Source organism: Piliocolobus tephrosceles, chromosome 10, assembly GCF_002776525.5.
Source record: "Piliocolobus tephrosceles isolate RC106 chromosome 10, ASM277652v3, whole genome shotgun sequence".
NCBI classification, from domain to species: domain Eukaryota; kingdom Metazoa; phylum Chordata; class Mammalia; order Primates; family Cercopithecidae; genus Piliocolobus; species Piliocolobus tephrosceles.
The window spans coordinates 110,888,328-110,912,471 of NC_045443.1; the positions used below are offsets into that span (position 1 = coordinate 110,888,328).

General features: G+C 48.3%; 1 protein-coding gene across 1 annotated transcript in view; it reads left to right on the forward strand.

Moving 5' to 3' along the window:
- The window catches only part of TPCN1 (two pore segment channel 1), a 75,766-nt gene that overhangs the window by 26,797 nt on the left and 24,825 nt on the right, over positions 1 to 24,144 (forward strand). The window contains exons 3-8 of the mRNA XM_023203973.2: positions 11,535 to 11,659; positions 17,278 to 17,454; positions 18,931 to 19,044; positions 19,832 to 19,962; positions 20,848 to 20,936; positions 23,717 to 23,751. Of these exons, the coding sequence (XP_023059741.1) occupies positions 11,535 to 11,659; positions 17,278 to 17,454; positions 18,931 to 19,044; positions 19,832 to 19,962; positions 20,848 to 20,936; positions 23,717 to 23,751 (671 nt within the window). The remainder of the gene's footprint in view (positions 1 to 11,534; positions 11,660 to 17,277; positions 17,455 to 18,930; positions 19,045 to 19,831; positions 19,963 to 20,847; positions 20,937 to 23,716; positions 23,752 to 24,144) is intronic.

Genomic DNA, 24,144 nt, shown 5'->3' on the forward strand with positions numbered 1-24,144 from the left:
AAAAAAAAAAAAAAAAATAAGTGGGGAAGAGGGTTAGATAGCAGACAGGGCAGGGGATTAGCACCCCACAAGGTAGCCCAGCCCCACCCGGCCCCTGCCGTGCCCTGGACTTGGCTGGCACAGCTGCACTGCTGCGTGAAGGCCATATACGAAAGGAACAGAACGGAACTGTGGCTCCTTGCCTTCCATTTTCACCCTTTCTATAATCCCTAAATATGCACCCCAGTCGCTCGTGCCTGGGTGTGAAAGAGGCCCTTTGCGATCACCTGTGGCTTTCTTGAAAAGTCCCTGAATGGCCAGTGTCACCTCAGGCCTTTCATCCCTTTCTCCGTGTGGAGAAAAGAGTGATCGTGCTTTGCCTTTTGGGACCACATGAGCATGCCAAGTCCTGTTTTCTGAGGTTGAGTGGTTAGAAGCACAGAGCAAAGTCTGCCCTGGGAGGGGGAGAATTCGCTATTCTTTCACCTTAGCTCTTGAGTCTTATTTTCCCCTTTCCCTTTCAAGGTTCTACCCTGAATTGCTCTTACACAAAATAGCCCCTCTTCAGCAGATTGTTAAAAGAAGGGTTTTTAGAAATACAAACTTACCACGTCACACCCCTTCCTAACACCCTTTGGTGATGCCCACTGCATCCCCGGTGGAGCCCGCCCTCGTGCCTGAGGCCTGCCAGGCCCCGTGGATGGCTCCTTGCTCTCCACTCTCCAGGCTATGGCCATCCTTAAGTGCCCCACGGGGCTGTGTGGAATCTTCAGGGCAGGCAAGGCCTTCTATTTCACTTCAATTCAGACATGTTTGCTGACCCCTTACACATTGTATCCAACGCTGTTCTGGGGCCTGGGAACACCACAGTGACCAAAACGAAAGTCCCTGCCCTCTTGGAGCTGACATTCCAGGTGGGGAAACAGGCCCACAAGTAAACAGATACCCTGTCAGATGGTGACAGCCCCAGGAGGAAGCCTCAGCACTTTGAGGGGACAGAGTGATGTAGTCTCACCTTGTAGGGGAGGCCAAGGGTAGCCTTTAATAAGATGTTTGGGTGGAAACTGGAAGGTGTGAGGAAACAGCCAAAGACTAGGGAGGCAGAGGCCCCAAGGCAGAATGTTCCAGGCACGTTTCAGAACAAGGAGGCCAGCATGGCAGCAGCAAGGGGCAGGCGGGACGAGGTGACTTGGAGAGGTCATGGGTCAGGTTCCACGAGACCTTCCGATCAAGGGAGGCTGGGGCATGTTTCAGGCAGAGGAGTGATACCATTTGGCTTAGTGTTCTTGAGGATTATTGTTATATTAAACAAAAAAGTTTGCCTAAAAACCCACACACATGTGCATGGAACAGAGGATTTCTCTGACTGGTGTCAAGAATAGGCCACAGAGGGTAGAACAGAGTAGGGACACAGAGAAGGGATTGTGTTGGTCCAGGGGAGAGGTAGTTTGGGCCACAGTGTGGCAGAGGAGCTGGTGAGAGCAAGGTCTCGTGGGCCAGGCACAGCCCCTATTTGTGGGCCTTTCAGCTGATTGTGGGAGGGGAGGAGCCTCCTGATTCCTGAGGCCCCTCCTGCCGCAAGATTCTCTGTTGGTGCAGCTGTTCCATGCAGCACCAGTACGGCCAGGAAAATGTGGTCTCAGTCACCTCAGGGCCTTCTCCTGCCCCCCAGTCACTTGTGGCCTGTAAGAGTCCATCCCAAGAGCCCTGGCCAGTGGATGGACCATCTGTGCGAGAACCAGCCACGTGTTCTCTTTGATTTGGGTCATAGGTGCTAAGCCTGTCTCACAGCTGTATGCTGTCCATCAGAAGAGACAGTGGCCAGTGTACCCCACGGCAGACAGTGGGTCAGCGGAGCTATCCCCTACATTTCTCTAGTGAGAGATAAGTGGGAGATATTTGTATGAAGGAAAGCTCTGTATGGGGAGCCAGGAGGCCTGGGTGCTAGACCTGGTGCTGTAACCAGTTGGCCCTATACCACGGAGACATCACATTCCCTGCCCTCAGTTTCCCCATCTCTAAAAGCCGGGCATTGAATTAGGTGGTCTCTAGGATCTGCTCCTGACCTGACGGTCGTTGCTTCTAAGACAGCAGCAGGAAGTGCCTACAATGCATGCAGGAGAGCTGTGTAGCAGGGCTTCCCACACTCTGCGGCAGAGGACCTCTACTTCCATCAAACACAGCAAAAACGAAGTACTAGGAAAAGGAAGTGCCACACGGTGCCACCTGCGGTGATGGCCTCTACACGCTGGCTCTGGTTCCTGGATGATGCTCATCCCCAACCATCACACACCATTCATGGACTGTGCAGACCACGTGGAATAACACCGCCCGCAGTTAGAGTGGTTCCAGGCACAGACCTCATTTATTCTCCAGTTCCATCACTTTCTAAATGTGGGAGCCCCTGGACAAACTGACCAGTCTCTGTGTTTCCGTCCTATCACCTGTGAAATGGGGATACTGATGGTATCCACTTCCTAAGGTTGTTGCAAGAATGAAGTTATTTCACATATAAAGTGCCGAGAGTAGTGCCTGCCTCACAGAGTTTGCTCCACAAGTGTTTGTGTGTATTCTTTTAGCTGAAGCTGAGCTGATGAGATTGGGGCTAGATTTGGGGGCTGCAGTTAATCGGGAGGTGGGAGAGGGATGCATGCGCTAAAAAAAAGATGCCATTGCCCTCCCTAAGCAGTGAGGAAGTGTTTGTGGAAGGCTTTTGGTGCCATCAGGATCTAGGCAGCTGGGCCCTGCTCAGACTGTGTGTGGCACTGCCAATCCTCTGGGGCAGCTCCGCAGTTTGGAGCTCTTTCTGAAGCCATCTGCACCCACCTGCCTGCTCCCCTTGAAGTCACCACATACCTGTAAACATTTAGATGCCACAAGCTGCAGGGGCAGCTAGTCCACTGCTCACTGGCTGGTGAATCTTTTTGCTGTTGAAACTTCCATGACTAGTAGCTACAGAGCCTCTTTTTGAGGCCACGTGGTGATGGGGTACTCCACTGCCTCTGCAGACAGGTGCCCCTGGAGGGCAAGGGCTACCTAGTTCCTACAATCCCCACTAAGGGTCCAGCACCTAGGAGCTGCCCTTGGGCAGGGACAACCCTGGGAATGTCTGCTAAACAAAGGAGTAGATGAACAGGCCAGTTGTTGGTCTTAGAATATTTTCATTAAGAATTATTTCCCAGCCAGGCGCGGTGGCTCACACCTGTAATCCCAGCACTTTGGGAGGCCGAGGCAGTTGGATCACTTGAGGTCAGGAGTTTGGGACCAGCCTGGCCAACATCGTGAAACCCCATCTCTTCCAAAAAATACAAAAATTCGCCAGGTGTGGTGGTGCACGCCTGTAGTCCCAGCTACTCAGGAGGCTGAAGCACGAGAATCGCTTGAACCTGGGAAGTAGAGGTTGTAGTGAGATGAGATTGTGCCGCTGCACTCCAGCCTGGGCAACAGAACAAGACTCTGTCTCAAAAAAAAAAAAAAAAAAGAAGAGAAAAAATACATAAAAATTTAAAAATAAAAATAAAAGTATTATTTCCAGCCAGGTGCAGTGACTCACACCTATAATCCTAGAACTCTGGGAGGGAGGGCGAGGCAGGTGGATTGCTTGAGCCTAGGAGTTTGAGACCACCCTGAGCAACATGGCAAGACCCCATCTCTAAAAAAAGAAAGAAAGAAAGAAAGAAAAAATTAGCCAGGCATGGTGGCACATGCCTATAGTCCCAGCTACTCTGGAGGCTGAGGTGGGAAGATGGCTTGAGCCTGAGAGGTTGAAGCTGCAGTGAGCCATGATAGTGCCCCTGCACTCCAGCCTGGGCTCAGTAAAAAGAGTTATTTCCAAATGGAGGCCAAGGAGAGAGGATCGCCCAAGTCCAGGAATTTGAGTCCAGCTTAGGCAACGTAGTAAGACCCTATCTCTAAAACTAAAAATTAAAAAAAAAGGAAAGAGACTTATTTCCAACTCACAGATCATATTTAGATTAAAAAAACAAATACTGAAGTACCTAGTTCTAACAAAGCATGGCACTGACTTCTGTATTTTAATCCATCAAACCTGACAAAGTTAAAGCCCTCTCTGATGGTCTATCATTTCTAGTTATTAGAAAGCCCTTTCAGATCTAGCAGAAACACCCTGTGAAGTCCATTCCTGAGTCCTCGTTCCACCATTGGCAGCACTGCCACGTGTCTGCCCTCACCCACCAGCCACATATGGTCTGTGGCCATGGGCTCACGTTTTGTCTCTGTGGTGCTCACTGTCCTGTGGTGGGGGGGCGCTCCAGCCAGCTCCCTGCATCCTTGGTGCTCCATGGTCACCTGTTGCTGTCTGCAGCCAGCCCTGAGGCCCAGGCCCCAGCCACTCTGCTGTTAGGAGTTTGGTACAGGAATAGGGAAAAGGGAGAGGGCTGTAGCAGGAGCCAGCTCTAAAGATCCTCTCCTGTTGTTCCAAGGAGTCAGTCTTTTTCTGCAGGCAAGCCATGGAAGGATTTTAAGTAGCAGAGTGACACCATCAGACTTCCGCCTTACCCGATTGATTCATCCTGCCTCAAGGGGCCTGGGTCAGGTGGTCAGGAAAGGCCTGGACAGTGAGAGCGAGTCCAGGTTGCTACAGGCTTTTAGGTGAAAGACAAGAGGCCCCAAAGACCTCTTGAGTAGAGATGAGAGGGAGGAGACCTTTCCAGACCTGGTGAGTTACAGGCCATGAGGAGTGAAAAAGAAGATGGGATTAAGATTTCTGGCTCTGAGAACTGTCCTCCCAGGGCAGCCATAAGCCTGGTCCTTCCAGTCTCGGTGGTCCTTGTGGATTTCAGCTGAGTGGAACTGTCCTTTGTGGCTTTGAAGGATTATGTATCGGGGAAGAGGGACTATCTCTCACCCAAACCAGGACACCTAAAGATAGCAAAGGTTACCTGCTCCCCGTAGAAACCTGTTGCTGGGAGTGTCAGTGAGGCTTGTTAGCAAGGAATGGCCTGCACCATGGGATGCATTGGACCACCTGGTCCCAGGGGTGCTGTGGTATAAGTGGTGAGGGATGGGGGAGCTCTTGGGGAGGACCAGATGTCCTCTCCCCACCAGGAATGGGTTGAGAGAGCTCCTGAACACAAAGAGGAAGTTGCTGTCAATTCAAGGAGACCCCTGTGTGAGAAGAAGGGTGGGAAGGCTCCAAAGGGGGTCTTCATGGCAGCGGCTTACATAGACGCTCCTGTCTAGTGTCGGGTAGAAGGGTGGCACTAATGGCTGCTGCCATCTGTGCCAGCTAGCAGCTACCTGCCCCACTCCATCATTGTTATTTATATTACCTAGGACTCTGCTTTGTTGCCGGTGCCAGCTCCTGCTGGGGCATATGGAGGTCATGGAGGACAGGGCATGGGCGCATGAGGATGCGCTCCATCCAGCTGCTCGCCTGTGGCTTTTTCTGCTCAGGAGTCACGTTTTGGCTGGTGCTTCCCTGATCCATGGGAGCAGATGAGGAAGGTGGTTTGACCTTCTCCTGTCTCTGCCTAGGGCTTAGTTCTTTCAGAAATGAGCATTGGGATCAGAGTAGGGAATGCTGCTCTGTTGCTATTGGGAAGACAAGGGTCAGAATTACCAAGTTCAAACCGCACCCAGATGTCCCACCTCCTACTTGGAACTCCACTCTAGTGATGGAAATGCTAGTGTATTTTTGGTCCTTTTGGCACTAACTACCCTGTCATCCTTTTCGAGTTTCTGATTCTTGAGAGGCAAGTAGTCTACCGATTGGGAGCTAGGCAGCCTAGTTTGGGATCCCAGCCCTGCTTCTCACTAGCAGCATGACCTGGGGAGGTTACTTAGCCTCTATGCACCTTAGTTTCTTCAAGTCTGAGGTGGGAATAATATTACCTACTTGGCAAGGTTGTTGTAAGGACTAAGTGGGTTAATGGATAGATACAATGTATTTAGATAGGTATCAGTTATCTGTTGATAACAATATTACCTTCTTCCCAGGGTTGTTGTAAGAACTAAGTGGGTTAATAGATACAATGTATTTAGATAGGTGTCAGTTATCTGCTGCCCTTGTAACAAATCACTGCCCCAACAGAGTGCCTTAAGATGGCAACATTTATTTTGCTTGAGTTTGCAGTTTGAGCAGGGCTTGGTGGAGTTGCCTTTTTGCTGTTGTATGTAGCATCTGTTTGGACAGCTTAACTGGGGCTGGAGGATCTATTTTTGAGATGGCACCTTGATGTGTCAGAGAAGTTGGTGCTACCCCTTGGCTGGGTGCTCAGCTGGGCTGTGAACTGGGGCCTTGAGTCTTCCCTCTCCACCAGCTGCTTGGGCTTCCTTACAAAATGGTCGCTCGGTTCCACAAGTAAGTGCCTCAAGAGAATAAGGTGAAAGTATTTTTATAACCTCAGAAGTCATGAGGTTCCCTGTTCTCTATTAGTCACAGCAGTCATGAAGGCTCACCTGATTTCAAGAGGAAGAGAGACAGCTTCTATCTGTGTGTGGAAAAGTGGCAAGGTTCCAGAAGAGCATGGAAGGTGAAAGATAATATGGTGGCCATTTTTGGAAAATAAAATCTGCCATAGGATAGGTTTTGGCATACAGTAAACCTCAATAAATGTTCGCTACCAGTAGATTAAAATCATCATCTGCATTCCTCATCCCCAACTCCTCTTCCTTAGAGGGGGTGGTAGTATACAGCATAGTGGTTAAGTGCATCTGCTCTGGAGGCAAGCTGCTAGGGGCCAAAGCCTGGTGCCGCCCTTACAGCTGTGTGATCTTGGACAGATTGCTTAACCTCTTGACAAATTTATTGAAAGATACAAACCACCAAAGCTTTCTCAATAAGAATAGAAAACCTGAGTGGCCCTATATGTACTGAAGAAGGTTAATACATAATAAAAACTTTCCTAGAAAGAAAACTTCAGGCCCAGATAGCTTTCCTGGTGAATGCTATACATTAGGGAAGAAATAATATGAATTTGACCTGAAGTCTTCCAGAAAATTGAAAAGGAGGAAATATTTTCTAGCGCATTTTATGAGACCAGCATTACCTTGAAACCCAAAGACATCACAAGGAAAGAAACATCAGACCAACATTCTACGTGGATATAGATGCAAAAAATTTAAACAATTTTAGCAAATGCAATAATACATAAAAAGGATAATACATCATGACTAGAGGGACTTAGCTCAGGAATGCAGGGTTGGTTTAATGTTCAAAAACCAATCATTGTAATTCACTATATTAACCAAAGGAGAAAGAAAAACCATATACAGACTGACTATCCCTTATCCAAAATGCTAGGGGCCAGAAGTATTTCTGATTTTTAATTTTTTTCAGATTTTGGAATATTTGCATTATACTTATTGGTTGAGTATTTCTAACCTGAAAATATGAAATCCAGAATGCTCCAGTGAGCATTTTCTTTGAGTGTCATGTTGGTACTCAAAGAGTATGGAAATTTGGAGCATTTGGATTTCAGATTTTCAGATTAGGGATACTCAAGCTGAAATCATCTCAAAGTAGACAAAGTGTTTGACAAAATCCAGCACCTATTCATGGTAAGATCTCACAACAAACTAGGCATAGAAAGGAATTTCCTCAGCCTGATAAAGGGTATCTACGAGAAACTTCTAGCTTACATCATACTGAGTGGTGAAAAACTGAATGCTTTTCCCCTAAGATCAGGAATGAGACAAAGATATCCCTTCTTATCATTTTTATTCAGTATTGTAAGGGAGGTTCTAAAAAGTGCCATAAGGCAAGAAAAACAAAAGGCATCTGGATTAGAAAGGATGTCCTTATTCTCAGACAACATGATCTTCTGTATAGAAAAGCCCATGACATTTACAAAAGAGGCTACTAGACCTTTTAAGTGAGCTTATCCAGGTTGCAGGATAGAAGGCCAATATATAAAAATTAGTTGTATTTCTGTATACTAACAACAAACAATTGGAAATGAGATTAAAAGGCAACTTCATTTACAGCAGCATCGGAAATATGAAAGACTTCGTGATAAATCTAACAAAAGATGTGTCAGGTCCATATACTGAAAGCTACAAAACATTACTAAGAGAAATTAAAGAAGATCAAAATAAACTGAGAGATATACCATACTCATGAGTTTTTAAGATGTCTCATTGATAGATTTGACATAATTTCAATCAAATCCCAGCAGGCTTTTTTTAAAGTAGAAATTGACTGTTTGTTTGTTTATTTATTTATTTATTTATTTATTTATTTATTTATTTATTTTGAGACAGAATCTCATTCTGTAGCCCAAGCTGGAATGCAGTGGCGCAATCTTGGCTCACTGCAGCCTCCACCTCCTGGGCTCATGTGAGTCTCATGCCTCAGCCTCCTGAGTAGCTGGGACTACAGGTGCGTGACACCATGCCCGGCTAATTTTTGTATTTTAGTAGAGACCGGCGGGGTTTCACTTTGTTGCCCAGGGTGGTCTCGAACTCCTGAGCTCAGGTGATCCATCTGCCTTGGCCTCCCAAATTGCTAGGATTACAGGCGTGAGCCACTGCGCCTGGCCTGTTATTATTGAGACAGGATCTTGCTCTGTCACCCAGGCTGGAATGCAGTAGCATGATCATAGCTCACTCTAGCCTTGACCTCTCAGGCTCAAGTAATCCTCCCACCTCAGCCTCCTGAGTAGCTGGGACTATAGGTGCAAGCTACCATGCCCAGCTGATTTTTATACTTTCTGTAGAGATGAGGTCTTAGTATGTTACCCAGACTGGTCTTCAACTCTTGACTTCAAGCGATCCATCCACCTCAGCCTCCCAAAGTGCTGGGATTATAGGCACATGCCACCATGCCACTAATTTTTTTACTTAAAAATTTTTTTTTTTTTTTGTAGAGATAGGGTCTCACTATATTCCCCAGGCTGGGTTTTTATCGATTGATTGATTGATTGGACTCTTAGATTAGGGACAAAGAAATTGACTAATTCTAAAGTTTATATGGAAGTTCAAAAGAACTGGGCTAGCCAAAACAACTTTGAAAAAAGATGAACGAAGTTGGAGGATTAACACTACCTGGGTTTTTTTTGTTTGTTTTTTGAGATGGAGTCTCGCTCTGTCCCCCAGGCGGGATTGCAGTGGCGCGATCTCCGTTCACTACAAGCTCCGCCTCCTGGGTTCACGCCATTCTCCTGCCTCAGCCTCCCGAGTAGCTGGGACTACAGGTGCCCGCCACCACACCTGGCTAATTTTTTTGTATTTTTAGCAGAGACGGGGTTTCACTATGTTAGCCAGGATGGTCTCGATCTCCTGACCTCGTGATCCGCCCGCCTTGGCCTCCCAAAGTGCTGGGATTACAGGCGTGAACCACTGCGCCCTGCCAACATTTACCTGATTTTAAGACCTATAAAACCACAGTAATCAAGGCATTGAGGTATTGATGTGAAATCTTTGTTTTTATTTTTCTTTTTTAAAGACAGTGTCTTTCTGTGTTGTCCAGGCTGGCTTGAACTACCAGGCTAAGGTGATCCTCCCACCTCAGCCTTCTTAGCAGCTGGGACTACAGGCTTACACCACTGTGCCTTGATGTGGAATCTTTTTCATTTTAATTTTTTTGTAGAGACAGGATCTCATTGTGTTGCCCAGGCTAGTCTTGAACTCTTGGGCTCAAGTGATCCTCCCCGCCTTGGCCTGATGTGAAATCTTTATGACCAGGGGTTAGGCAAAGATTTCTTAGATACGATATCAAAAGTATTAATCCATAAAAGAATAAATGGATAAGTTGGCCTTCATCAAAATTTGTAAAACTTCTGTTTCAGTGACCTTTGAAAGGCGCCGTTAGAAAAGAATGAGAAGAGAAACTACAAAGGGGAAAAAGATTTGCAAATCATCATGTATCTGATAGACTTGTATCCAGAGTGTATAAAAGAGGTCTCAATTTAATAATAATAATAATAATAAGCAAAGAAAAAGGTGAAAGATCTGGACACTTCAAAGAAGATACACAAATGGTAAATAAACATGTGGAAAGATGTGCAGCATTATTGTTAGGAAAATGGATGTGCCTGGTCCTGGTTGCTCATGACTGGCAATTCAAGATCAGAAGGACCTTTTGCAACCCAGCAGGCCTTTGAGCCCTGTCAGTTTCCTGTCCCTTGCATGGTTGTAAGCCTTACACATTTGCTTCCTGCCAACTGTGCAAATCACAGTATCAAAACATTAGTTTTTTTTTTTTTTTTTTTTTTTTGACGGGGTCTTTCTCTCTCCCCCCGGCTAGAGTGGGGGGGTAATTTTGGCTCACTGCAACCTCTGCCTCCCAGGTTCAAGCGATTCTCATGCCTCAGCCTCCTGAATAGCTGGGATTACAGGCACCTGCCACCACGCCTGGCTACTTTTTGTATTTTTAGTAGAGTCGGGGTTTCGTCGTGTTGGCCATGCTGGTCTTGAACACCTGACCTCAAGTGATCCGTCCACCTTGGCCTCCCACAGTGCTGGGATTACAGGTGTGAGCCACTGTGCTCAGCCCAAAACATTAGATTCTTTATCTTCCTTCAGGTGGATCATTTACAATGCGGATTTACAGATTTCTCTCAGATTCACTTCTTCCCAATGAATGCATCATTTCTTGGTGCCATTGTTTACTGTGTGTATCAGTAGAGTCTCAGGATTATTGTGACAAACCCAACTCAGACTCAAATGGGATCTCTTTATCAGCTTGGATTTTGGAAATTAAGGGGTAGATTTCAGGCACAGCTGAATTCCAGAGGTGCAGCTGGTGTTAGTGTTATCTCTTGGTTATTGTTTTGTTCTCTGCTGACTTCCTTCTCAGGCAAGTTTTCCCAATGCGGTGGCAGAGGCAGCTGCGAGCAACAACAGGGAAAGAGCCCCTCCTTCCTCATTGGCCCAGGAACAGTTTCAAGTTCAGCTGTCACTGGCTGGACTTGGGTCAGCAGCCATGCCTGAACCAATCCCTGGGCCCAGGGGAGACGAGGGGCTCATTGCCAGGCCCAGGTCACCTGCCCGGGAGCCAGGGGTGGAGTCGGCCAGAGCCAAACAATGTGGACACAGAGCAAGGAGGGGATGTTCTACCGAGACAGATGGCCCAGTGTTGCTGGGGGAGGAGGGCGTGGCTGTCAGCAGGGAAGAGCAACAGATGGCCCTGCACCAGGGGACAAATCCAGTTGTTTTTAATTTTTAACTAAGTAGGATGTTAATATGCTTCCAAAAGTCAAAGGATTCAAAAAGGGTCCATCTACACTGTTCTTATAGCCCTTGTAGGACGACTGATTTCATTGACTTCTCATTTTTCCTTCCTGTGTTTCTTTTGGTAAAGATAAGTCGATGTATTTATGTTTTCTTGTTTCCTCCCTTTTGTACACATTAGAGAGCATACTGTTTGTACTCTTTTGTACTTGCTTTTTTCACTTACCAAGAGAAAGGAAAACATTTGTAACCAGCTGTGCTAATTCTTGCCATTATCAGTACACAGCATGGAGGTTGATTTGAAGATGACGGGATGTCCATGTGAGCATATGAAGGGACTACCAGGCTTTTCTTCTGCCGAACAGTGTCTTTATGCTCTTAAGCCTGGGTGCCAAGTGAGTCTCTCTCCTCTTCCAATGCAGATGGCGGCAGCTATGCCATCCACGACTCGCAGGCCCTCAGTCTCAGCTCTGAGGGCGGGAATTCCCCCTCCAGCCCCACACACAACTGGGAGATGAATTACCAAGAGGCAGCAATCTACCTCCAGGTGAGTATCTCCAGTCAGGCCCTGGCAGTTCTCTGCACCTATTGGTGGGGTGGGGCAGCCAGGACTCTGTTAGGTGCCCAGAAATTCAGTTCCAGCAGCGGTTGATGCTGCTGTTGCTCGTATATGAGCTTCAGGTTTGTAAGATGGGCTGGCTGACCTGACTGTGCTCATAGGGGAAAACTGCCGTGCACCGGCTTGTCTTCAGGCCCCTGTTTGGGGCTGTGCCAACCCCCACAATTTGCAGAGTCTGTCCACTCGGCCTTCCCTGCCACCCTCCCTCTTCTCAGGGCACACTGAGAGGCCACATTCTCAGGAGGGAACTCTTCTTTACATACTGAATGCTGTAGCTTTATTCCTGTTTAACTTGTTGCTGCTTTCCTGTTTGCTATTTTAGGATTTTTTTTTTTTTAATATTTTTGTGTGAAAGGTGAAAGTAATATATGCTATTACAATAAATTTAGATACAAAAAAGAATGAAGAAACATTCACCTAGGGCAGTCACTGTCAACATTATTTCCTTCCAGGTTTAAAAAAAAAAATGTTATAAGAATAATATATCTGTTTTCCAAAAAAGTCATATGGTATGTGCAATTTTATATTCTGGTTTTTTTTTCCCCCTAGCATAAGCTTTTTTTTTTTTCTTTTTTTCTTTTTTTGAAGACAGTCTCATTCCATCACCCAGGCTGGAGTTGGATTGTAGTGGCTTGATCTTGGCTCATTGCAACCTCTGCCTCCCGGGTTCAAGCGAGTCTCCTGCCTCAGCCTCTGGAGTAGCTGGGATCACAGGCATGTGCCACTATGCCCGGCTAATTTTTGTATTTTTAGTAGAGATAGGGTTTCGCCATGTTGTCCAGGCTGGTCTTGAACTCTTGACCTCAGGTGATCTGCCCACCTCAGCCTCCCAAATTGCTGGGGTTACAGGCATGAGCCACCACACCTGGCTATTTAAATAGCTTTAAATTATATCAGGTAAATTATCCTAATTTACTTAACCTGATAATCTTGAATATTTTCCCTTATTGTAAATTATAATCCAAGGACAGTCTATACATAGCACTCCCACCGCCTTACATCTAGGATTATTTTACTAGAAAAGTAAAAGAAATGGAAAGTCTAAGAAATGGAATGACCAGGTAGAAGGAATCAACAATTTTTAGGGCCTTGATGTTTAGTATGGAATCCTCTCCACAGGAAGTATTGCCTCTTTACTGACGGCCCCAGTGGCGGTGACATTTTAACCTTAATCTTGCCAATCTTGTCACTATAAGATTTCAGTTTCTGGTTTGCATTAAGAGTTTGGATGAGGAAATAGACTTTTTCTTAAATGCATTCACATCATAATTTCCCCTAATCTTTCTTATCTGAATCAGCTCTCCACTGCAAGTATTTGTTTTGTCATTTAAAAAAGATTTAGTGAAATTCAAGCCTGGGCAACATGGCAGAATCCATCTCTGGAAAAAATACAAAACTTAGCCAGGCGTGGCAAGTGTACCCTCTAGTCCCAGCTGCTTGCGAGACTGAGGTGAAGGTGTCGCCTGAGTCTGGGAAGTTGAGGCTTCAGTGAGCCATGTTTGTGTCACTGCACTTCAGCCTGGGTGACAAAATGAGACCCTGTCTAAAAAAAAGAAAAAAGATTTAATGAAATTTAGACATTTGTTTGATGGTTGTTCAATCAACTGTTTCTCATATTTTCATGCAGCATCATATACACCTAAACGATTGTGTTTTGTTTCAAGTTAAGGCAACAGAATGTTTTAGGGAAATTGTCCCAAGCTCAGGCATACTTGTTAATGATCTAGCAGGGACATCTTTTGCACATCGCCTTCTCTGAGGCTGGATAAGAGGGTGGGATTTGTCAGAACACAGACTCAGAATGGCTAAAGCTCTAAGGATCCTGATCATTCCTCCTTTTCCTAAGCAGGTGAGGACATTGGTAATGAAAATATGAGACTTTAAGGGGCACCTGCTAATCTTTTTAACAAGCCTCTGAGGCTGCAGTGATCATCTCCCACTTTACAGATGTGGTGACTGAGACTCAGAGGGGCCAAATGATGCCCAAGGCCACCTGGCTAGGGAGTTGCAGAGCTCCACATTTAAACTGTTTAGCCTCCAGATGATATTTTTGATTCTGTGTGCTGTTGCATCACTTATGAACTGACTGTGTGCATCTCCTTGAAAATGGGCCATGTATTTGTGGAAAAAAGCAGTTATGGAACAGCTGGTGTTGTATGGTCATTTTAAATTGATGTCATACAGCAGCATATGCATGTGGGTATGTATGTGTACAGATATTTATACATATCTGGAAAGTTGTTTAAATATTAAAGATGATTATCTGTGGCTGATGGAATTTTTACTACCTTACAAATTTATATTGTTTAAATTATTTTACCAAAAATGCATTTTTTAAAAAAAATGTAAGAAAAACTTGGATTTCTTTGAACAGTCACAGTCATTCACATCTGTTCCTGGAGGATGAGATGGCCTGTTTTTGTTGAGACAGACTCTCGCTCTGTTGCCCACGCTGGAGTACAGTGGTGCGATCTCGGCTCACTGCAACCTCCTTCCAGGTTCAAGCGATTCTCCTGCCTCAGCCACCCAGGTAACTGGGACTACAGGCACCTGCCACCACGCCCGGCTAATTTTTGTATTTTTAGTAGAGACGGGGTTTCACCATGTTGGCCAGGCTGGTCTCAAACTCCTGACCTCAAGTGATCCACCAACTTAAGCCTCCCAAAGTGCTGGGATTACAGGTGTGAGCCTCTGTGCCTGGCTCAAGATGGCCTGGCTTTTCACACTTGCAGCCAGGCTACAGGTCTTGCAGTGAGCCAGGTTGCTGGTGTGCGTGGATAATTGGCCCTCGCTACTTTGAGGGTGTCTGGTGCCTGCAGTTTCCCCGCTTCCCACATTTTACCTGTTACCTGTTAACTCATTCATCCTCTGGAGCCACGTGCTCAGCAGTCCTGGTGCCTTTGAAACAGTACTCATTTCTATGTGGACTTGGACCCCAGGGAGCAGAGAGCAAAGGCCTAGAAGTCGCTACAACTGGCCTTCCTTATTTTTCCAAATCTAGTTTATGATCAGCAGCCAGGAAACAGGGCCGACGTTCTCTTGGGTTTTCTTCAGAATCCAGTGCCATGGGTGATATTTCCATCTGTTGGTGGAGACCTCATTCCCCCCATCTCTTCTGGGATGATTCCAAGTCCTAGAGTTAAAATCTGAGCCCCCATGTTAGTGGTTCTTCTAGTGAGACCTTCATTCCTGGCTATTTGTTGGAAGAAATTGCCCAAGAAATACATTTTTTTTTTTTTTTTTTTTTTTTTTGTTATTGAAACCAGCAGCTTCCCAGGCCACTGTATGTGGCCCCCTGCCCACTGCTGTGGCCATGGAGGTGGTAGTGAAAACCAGAGCCCTGCACAGAGCACAGAACCATGTTCAACTTACCCTCTGTTGATTGCCAAGGTGTTTGCTCCCTTTGACATGCCTACCCCTGCCAGGTTTGCTGCTGGGTCTGTGGTTTGCCTCGATTTTTTGCTAATGAGGAGAGCAGTTTATCCAGCTTCAGGGAAGTGACTCACTCACAGTCACTCTGCAAACTGCAAGCAGGGCCTTTCCCAGAATAAGTTTGTGAGAATGGGCCGAGCATGGTTTGTGAGAATGGGCCGAGCATGGCTCACACTTGTAATCCTAGCACTTTGGGAGGCTGAGGTGGGCGGATCACTTGAGCTCAGGAGTTCAAGACCAGCCTGGGTCACATGGTGAAGCACCATCTCTACTAAAAATACAAAAATTAGCCAGGTGTGGTGGTGTGCACTTGTCGTTCCAGCTACCCAGGAGGCTGAGGCAAGAGAATTGCTTGAACCCAGGAGGCGGAGGTTGCAGTGAGCTGAGATTATACCACTGCATTCCAGCCTGGGTGACACAGGAAGACTCTGTCTCAAAAAAAAAGAAAAAAAAATGTTGTTACATAACATATAAATATATCAAAATATCACATTGTACCCCATATACAATTATTATTTGTCAATTGAAACAAAGTAGGGTATGGGGAATCCTGAATTAAGTAAATGTATAGTAGCAATACGCCACTGTGCAGCTCCTTTTTTTGGAGACAGGGACCCAGGCTGGAGTATAGAGTATAGTAGTGTTCAAGTGATTCCCCTGTCTCAGCCTCCCAAGTAGCTGGGACCACAGGCACATGCCACCATACCCGGCTAATTTTTGTATTTTTAGTAGAGATGAGGTTTCACCATGTTGGCCAGGCTGGTCTCGAACTCCTGATCTCAGGTGATCCATGCGCCTCAGCCTCCTAAAGTGCTGGGATTACAGGCATGAGCCACTGTGCCTGTTCTGGGTAACTCTTGAAGGGTGTTAAAGGGTCTGACTGGGCAGGGTTATTGGCTTCCTTTTTTCTGGTAATGTTCATGTAAGTTACGATAATAGCGAATACCTGTAGTGAGCTGACTGTGTGGCAGACACCACTCTAAGTGCATTTCAAATGTCCTCACCTTTCTTCTTCACAACAGCCCCAGGAGGAAGTACTAATGTTAGTGCCCTTACCGTTGAAGAAGCTGAGCCTCAAGGGCGAAGGAACCTTCCCAACATTCCTCAGGGAAGGAGTAGAAAGCCAAGGTTCAGCTCATGTGGTTCCTCCCAGGCTCTTTACACTGAGCTCTTTTTTTTTTCTTTTTTTTTTTTTTTTTTGAGACACAGAGTCTTGCATGCCCGGCTAATTTGTTTGTATTTTTTGTAGAGACGGGGTTTCACCGTGTTAGTCAGGATGATCTCAATCTCCTGACCTTGTGATCCACCCGCCTCGGCCTCCCAAAGTGCTGGGATTACAGGCATGAGCCACCGAACCTGGCCTCTGAGCTCTTTACACTCTGCTGGGCACTCCTAGAGGGAGAACTTGGCCTCTGAGGGGACTGGACATGCCTGTTTCTCTTTACCTCCTCCTAGGACCTTTCTTCTTTTTTTTCTTTTTCTTTTCTTTTTTTTTTTTTGAGACCAGATCTTGCTCTGTGGTCCAGGTTGGAGTACAGTGGCACGATCTTGGCTCACTGCAGGTTTGACCTCCCGGGCTCAAGTGATTCTCCCATCTCAGCCTCCTAAGTAGCTGGCACCAGGGGTCTCACCATGTTGCTCAGGCTGGTCTCAAACTCATGGGCTCAAGCAATCCTCCTGCCTCAGCCTCCCAAAGTGCTGCGATTACAGGCATGAGCCATGGCACCCAGCCCCTCCCCTCTTTTTTAAGAGATGGGGTCTTGCTGTGTTGACCAGGCTAGACTTGAACTCCTGGCTCAAGGGATCTTCCCGCCTTGGTCTCTGGAGTAGCTGGGATGTCACTACACCTGGCTGTCTCAGGACCCTTTTAGTCTTTGGTTCCTCCAAGTGGTTTTTAAGAAGCAGCAAGTCTCTTGAGCCCATCAGCAGGCAGGAGTGAGACTTGACCATCATGAGTTCTGCGAAGATCATTTTGATTTTCCAGCATCTTCTGTCTCTGGCCTGAATCTCTCCTCGCCTGCCTGGGGCCTTCCTTTCCTCCCCTGCCCATGGTTCCTCTTTGGCGCTGGACAGGTCTCCAGGCTCACATGCCCACACTGCTCTCATCTTTTCAGGAAGGCGAGAACAATGACAAGTTCTTCACCCACCCCAAGGATGCCAAGGCGCTGGCGGCCTACCTCTTTGCACACAATCACCTCTTCTACCTGATGGAGCTGGCCACGGCCCTGCTGCTGCTGCTGCTCTCCCTGTGCGAGGCCCCCGCCGTCCCCGCGCTCCGGCTCGGCATCTACGTGAGCGCACATGCTCCTCACATGGGGGGCTGGGAGCCACGGCTTTCAGGGCAAACGAGAGAACCCCAAAAAGGAACATACTGGGAGGACAAACACTGCAAACAGACTTAAAACAGAGAGATACCAGGTGGTCATAGAGGCCTTGGGAGCAGAAATGCCTGGGTGTCCCAGCTGGAGTGAATGGCCTTCAGCCAGTCTCTCTGGGATTCTACCCACCAGTACATTCCAGGGAGGGGAAGTGTCCCAGGCCCTGCTCAGAACCAGTGCCCACACCTTGGCTCCGGGTGGGGAGGGCACCCAGTGGACAGTCCCACTACTCTGTCTCCAGCCCCAAAGGAGAAGGCATTTGGGTGTGGTCACCATGGGTGGCGGGGATGTTTCCTGGGCAGCTCCAGCCCCTCAGATGTCCCCACACCTAGGCCCAGCCATCATTCAGTGGGGGCCAGAGCAGGTGTGGAGCTGTGCTTGTTCCCTTCTCAAAGGGTGTGCGGGAGGCATGGAAGCAGGGAAGGAAGCCTGTGCCTGTTGAGTTAGGAAGCGCTCATCCAGCCTGGCCTCTGAGGCCCTCCATGACTCAGTTTCCCTCCTGTTTCTCCTTCTTCGTGCCTGGAACTCACAGTTCCAGCCAGTCTGTGTTTCTTCCTCTGCACACTTCCCCCACTCTGTCCCCTGTGCTGGAGTCTGTCTTCCCATCCCTTCACTCTGTCAGTTCCTGCCCACTGGAATGTCCACAGGCCCCGGACCTCCGCACCCCTGGGAGGAGGAGCTCTCCCATGTCTGTTTCCCAGAAGCACTTGACTTCCCTGCTGGGAAGGTTTTCCAGCAGAGGGTTTTTCATGTCTTGTCCTTTTGTCCAGAATGAGGATGAGAGTTTTAGGAACTGCTCTCTGCTTGTTTCTTTGACAATCGGATTTTATTTCTTAAGTTCCTAATTGATGCTTTCTTAGTGTCTTTCATAGATCTTTTGTAAATTACATGAAATCCCTCTTAGAACAAGGCTAGATATTAAATTTTATCTTATTTTGTTTTTCTTATTTTTTTTTTCTTTTTGAGACTGAGTCTCCTTCTGTTGCCCAGGCTGGTGTGCAGTGGCACCATCTCGGCTCACTGCAACATCTGCCTCCTGGGCTCAAGCGATTCTCCTGCCTCAGCCTCCTGAGTAGCTGGGATTACAGGTGTGCGCCACCTCGCCCAGCTAATTTGTTTTTCTTACTTTTAAACTTCAGGCTCCTTCCTGATTTTTCATCATTTGGACCAGCATGTCAGTTTCCTGGATATCAAGTTTATGTTTAGTTGTTCTGGGGAAGGCTCCGTGACCAAGGCTTTGTCTTTAGGCTAGCAGGGCCAGGTTTTTGTAACTCTGATGTGTGTTGGGAGGATGTCCTGGGGCACTTCCAGGTCCTGGGAGGATTGGGCAATGAGGAGTGGCCGTGGGCTGGGCTGGCCATGACACATCCCCACACCCTCTGGTCTCAGGTCCACGCCACCCTGGAGCTATTCGCCCTGATGGTGGTAGTGTTTGAACTCTGCATGAAGTTACGCTGGCTGGGCCTCCACACCTTCATCCGGCACAAGCGGACCATGGTCAAGGTGATGTGTCCGCCCATCTGTCCCTCCCCTTGCAGCCTTTTCTCCCATGTCACCTTCAAACCTGTCTCTTTGGTACAATTCAGAATCCACCATGGACCCAGTCCATGCTTAGAGGTGTCACCCTAGGGTCCTTGTCCTGACCACGCCCTCAGCCTTGCCAGTGCCCTAGATGTTGTGGTGATGCCAGCAGTAGCTAATGTGAGGGGGTGTTTAGTACCTGCCAGGCACTGGCGCAGTCACCTTGGAGAGACGTGTGCTGCTCTCCCTGTTTTATATTCATCTGGAGATATGGGGTTCACACCCCACTGCGCCTGGGCTCACCTGTCCCTAGTGTTATGCGTTTTCTCTCTGTGCCACAGAGAGTGGCGTGAGTAGGAGCACGTCAAGGTGGCACTTTGTAGTGTGTGGAGCATGTGTGCTACTCTAGGAGAGTGTAGCCAAGTAAGCAGAGCTGAAGAGGAGCTGCAGGCCCCAGGATCCCTGATGTGAGTAGGGAGGGCTGATCGAGGGGGCCTGGCAGAGTGGCAGTTTTGCCTCCTCAGTGGATACCAGCAGTCATGCTTCCCTTCGGCTCATTCTCCTGGTGCCACACACCTGAGCCTGCAGCTGGAGTTTTTTTCTTCTGGGGCTGCCTGGTGTTGGCAGGAAGTGTGAGAGAGAGGGCTGGAGAGAAGAAAAGGCCTCCCGAGGCCAGAGTGGGCACTGCCTCTCCAGCCCCCCATTCTAGGTATGCAGGATGACGGCTGGGCTGCAGGGCCTGACAGTGCTCCATGCCTGCCCCCTGCAGACCTCGGTGCTGGTGGTGCAGTTTATCGAGGCCATCGTGGTGTTGGTACGGCAGATGTCCCATGTGCGGGTGACCCGAGCACTGCGCTGCATTTTCCTGGTGGACTGTCGGTATTGCGGTGGCGTCCGGCGGTAAGGCCCGGGTTGGAAGCTGGGCAGACAGTCACTATCCTGGCATGGCCTGACCTCTGGGCTGGTGGGGCAAGAGCTTGTGAGTCAGTCAGTGATGAGGTCGACCCTGCATGCCGGTGGGAGTACACACACACTCACTCTCCCTCTGCCATTCCACCCATGCACAGGAGAAGGCGATGTTCCTGCCGCAGGGTAGGTTTGCGGCCTCTGGGTCCAGGGCTTTTTCCCATCTTTTCTGCAGCCTTCCAGAGCTGCTTCCTCACTCTATGTGTGTTATCTACCCAAATGCAGGCAGCTCAGCAGCATCCATGTGACACAAGCAGACTCTCCCGCCATCTCCACTGAGGCTGTGGGACCAAACTCAAACCGGACCAAGCCTCGACTGAGATTTATTTTGGGAGACGCAATCTGGAAAATTTCTTGGCTGGTCTACTGTTGCTGAGAGTGGGCTTGTAATTCATTCTTTGTGCCCATCTGCAAAGCTAGAAACAGGACTTGTCCTTGAAACAGGCCCAGTGTCCCAGGACTAAGTGGCCTTGAAATGTCTTCATGCTTTCCACATCCTGCTCATGGAAACTGACCTTTGCGCCCAAGGTGATGCCCTTGGCCTTCTGCTGCTCTGTTCCCCACTTGCATGGCACTTGCCTCCTTGGGCCGTCACCAGGTGGAGGTGGCTGTGTGCTACGTCTGCCCCAGTTCTTTCCCCGCCACCCACTGAGTGGGGGTCTCAAGACACTTTAGGAAAATGAAGCATGATGTCACACCAGGGTGTGGCAGGGTTTAGTATTTCGAGTCAGAAGCACTAGGCCCCCATCTCAACAAGGAGGAGGCCTAGACGGCCCGCCCCAGCTGGCACCTCCCCTGAGCTGCCCTATCTCTCCCCAGCAACCTGCGGCAGATCTTCCAGTCCCTGCCACCCTTCATGGACATCCTCCTGCTGCTGCTGTTCTTCATGATCATCTTCGCCATCCTCGGTGAGTTCCTGCTTCTCAGGCCTAGGTGCACTCAAAAAGCACGTTCACAGTGGATGAAAAATTATTTTGGGCCTGGCGCAATGGCTCACGCTTATAATCCTAGCATTTTGGGAGGCCAAGGTGGACGGATAATCTAGGTCAGGAGTTTGTGGCCAGCCTGGTAAACATGGTGAAATCCAGTCTCTACTAAAAGTACAAAAATTAGCTAGGCGTGGGTGACACAGGCCTGTAATCCCAGCTACTTGGGAGGCTGAGGCGGGAGAATTGCTTGAACCCGGGATACCAAGGTTGCAGTGAGCTGAGATCGTACCACTGCTTTCCAGCCTGGGCCACAACAGAGTAAGTGAGACTTTGTCTCAAAAAAAAAAGAGAAGAAAAATTATTTTGACAGTGCCTTAGTCCTTTTGGACTGCTATAACAAAATGCCATAGACTGCATGGCTTATAAACAACCAAAGTTCATTTCTTCCCAACTGGGTGGCTTATAAACAACAGAAGTTTTTTTCTCCCTGTTCTGGAGGCTGTGAAATCTGGAAGTCCAAGATCAAGGGCCAGCCGTGGGTGTCTGGTGAGGGCCTGTTCCTTGATCCATAGGTGGTGCCTTCTGGCTGTGTCCTCACGTGGTGGAAGGTGGGAGGCAGCTCTCTGGGACCTCTTTTTTTTTTTTTGAGACAGAGTCTCACCCTGTCACCCAGGCTGGAGTACAGTGGCGTGATCTCGGCTCATTGCAACCTCCGCCTCCCAGGTTCAAGTGATTGTCCTGCCTCAGCCTCCTGAGTAACTGGGACTACAGGCACCCACCACCGCACCCAGCTAATTTTCGTACTCTTAGCAGAGACGGGGTCTCACCATATTGGCCAGGCTGGTCTCCAACTCCTGACTTTGTGATCCACCTGCCTTGGCCTCCCAAAGTGCTGGGATTGTGGGCCACTGCGCCCGGCCTCTGAGACCTCTTTTATATGGGCACTTCGGGAGGACTTCACACTCATGACCTCTTCACCTCCCACAGCCCGCACCTCCTAACACCCTCAACTTGGGGATTAGATTTCAACATAGGGATTAGGGGCAGGGAACACAAACATTCAGACCAGAGCAGGTAGTTTCAGAAAATCAGAAAGGTTTTAAAAATACGCCAGGCATGGTGTCACATGCCGATTGTCCCACCATTTTGGGAGGCTGAGGCAGGTAGATCGCTTGAGTCCAGGAGTTCGAGACCAGCGCGAGACCCCATGTCTACAAAAAAAAATACAGGAATTAGCTGGGCATGGTGGTGTGTGACATGCTCCTGTGGTCCCTGCTACTCAGGAGGTGAGGCAGGAGGATCACCTGAGCGTGGGGAGACAGAGGTTGCAATGAGCTGTGACGGTGCCATTGCATTCCAGCCTGGGTGACAGAGCAAGACCCTGTCTCAAAATAAATAATAATAACATGAACACCCATGGACCTACCATCCAGCTTAGGAAATGAAGCCTTAGAATAAAATGGAAGGCACGTTTGTGACCTTTAGTGATTGTGATTCCCACTTTCCCCAAGGGTACCCACTGTCCTAAGCTTATCATTCCCATGCACTTCTTTATATTTTGTTTCACATTTACATTTCCCCAAGTGACAAAGAAATGATAACGCTTTGCATACTTAAAAAAGTCTCTAAGTGGTTATATAATATGGGTGTCCACTTCTACACATTGCTCTTTCGCTCAGTACTGTGTTTTTGAAATTTATTCCTGTTGATACATGTAGATGCCATATATTCATTTTCACTGGAGCGAAGCAAGTATGCCAAAGCTTGTTAATCTGCTCTCGTGTTGGATGTTTTTCTTATCACAAATCCCACTGCAGTCAACACTCCTGTGTGTTTCCTGGTGGTCACGCTTGAGAGTTTCTCGAAGGCACTTGCCTGGGCCCTGAGAGACGGCAAGCTTCAGCTTCACTGGGTACAGCAAGGTCACAGGCTGCTCACTCAGGAGGGCTTGGTTTTTCACATGGGGCTGACTGTGATAGCCACACAGAGTCACAGGGCGTAGACATTGGAAGCCCTGGTACTCAGCTGGGAAAGCCAAGGTCTTTTCGCCAGGACTCCGCAGATGGCGAAGACAGTGGGACTCCAGAGCCCTGACTCTGAGGCTAGAGCCAGGCCCCACCCCTCCCGGCCCTCATGACTGCCTTGTCCTGAGTCATGGCTCTCACTTCCTCCCACCCGCCATCCCACTCTTGGTAGAATTTTGTTTGTGCTTCTCCAGGGGTAGGGCTGATTTCCCCTGAGGGCAGAGTTCCTCCCTTTTCCCACTCAGGATTTCAGGGACTCCGGGAGTGGTCCATTCCTGAAGGGAGGAAATGAATGGCATTCCCACCCTGGGACCCTGGCTGCAGGGGAGCAGCGGATCCCTTTGGAATTTTACTCGGCTGTCATGTTCTCAGAACCTAAGATTGCAAAACAGCAGCCTGGATTCCAGATCCAGCCTACAGATGGGTTTTGTTTGGTCTGAAAACTTGGAGCCAGCTTTTTAAAATTAGATACAAAAATACAGACTTCCCCCTTTTGAAAGAACAGAGCCGATAGTGCCCAGCACATTGCTGTAGAGCGGCAAGCGTCTGGTGCCTGCAGCCCTGCTCCCTTCCAACAGAGCATGTGTTCTTAGGGTGCTGTGGTCCCCAGCAGTCCCTGCTGCTCTTCCTGACCTGCTGCATTCATTTGCCTGTATTTGTCCGGTCCTTTTGACACCAGGTTTTGGGACCTCTGCTCTAATCCTTTTGTTTATCTGTGTTTCCACCTGCTTCTAGGTTTCTACTTGTTCTCCCCTAACCCTTCAGATCCCGTAAGTAATTGGCACGTTTGTCTGTCTCTTCTTTTATGGAGGGCTTTTCCCTCAGACAGGGTCACCAGCGTGGCCCTGTAGCCATGTGGGGAAGGGGGGCCCTGCCTGGTTTCTCATCATAGCTTGTGTGTGCACCGCACGTGGGAGTTCCCGTCACTCAGACTTGACCACTTCCTTCCTTAAGAGCAGGGGATCCCCTTTTCTGTCCTTGAAAGGGGTGCCGCCAGGATCAGGTTTGGACCATTGGAATATTTTGGCAGAGGAGTAGTGGGGGAGCACCAGGCGAATGGCCCAGACATGTGACTCCCTAGAAAAAAGTGCCCCCAAGTCAATAGTCTGCTTCTGCCAGAAACATCGGGTGCAGGAAAGGGGAGGCCTCTGGACTGCGTGTTT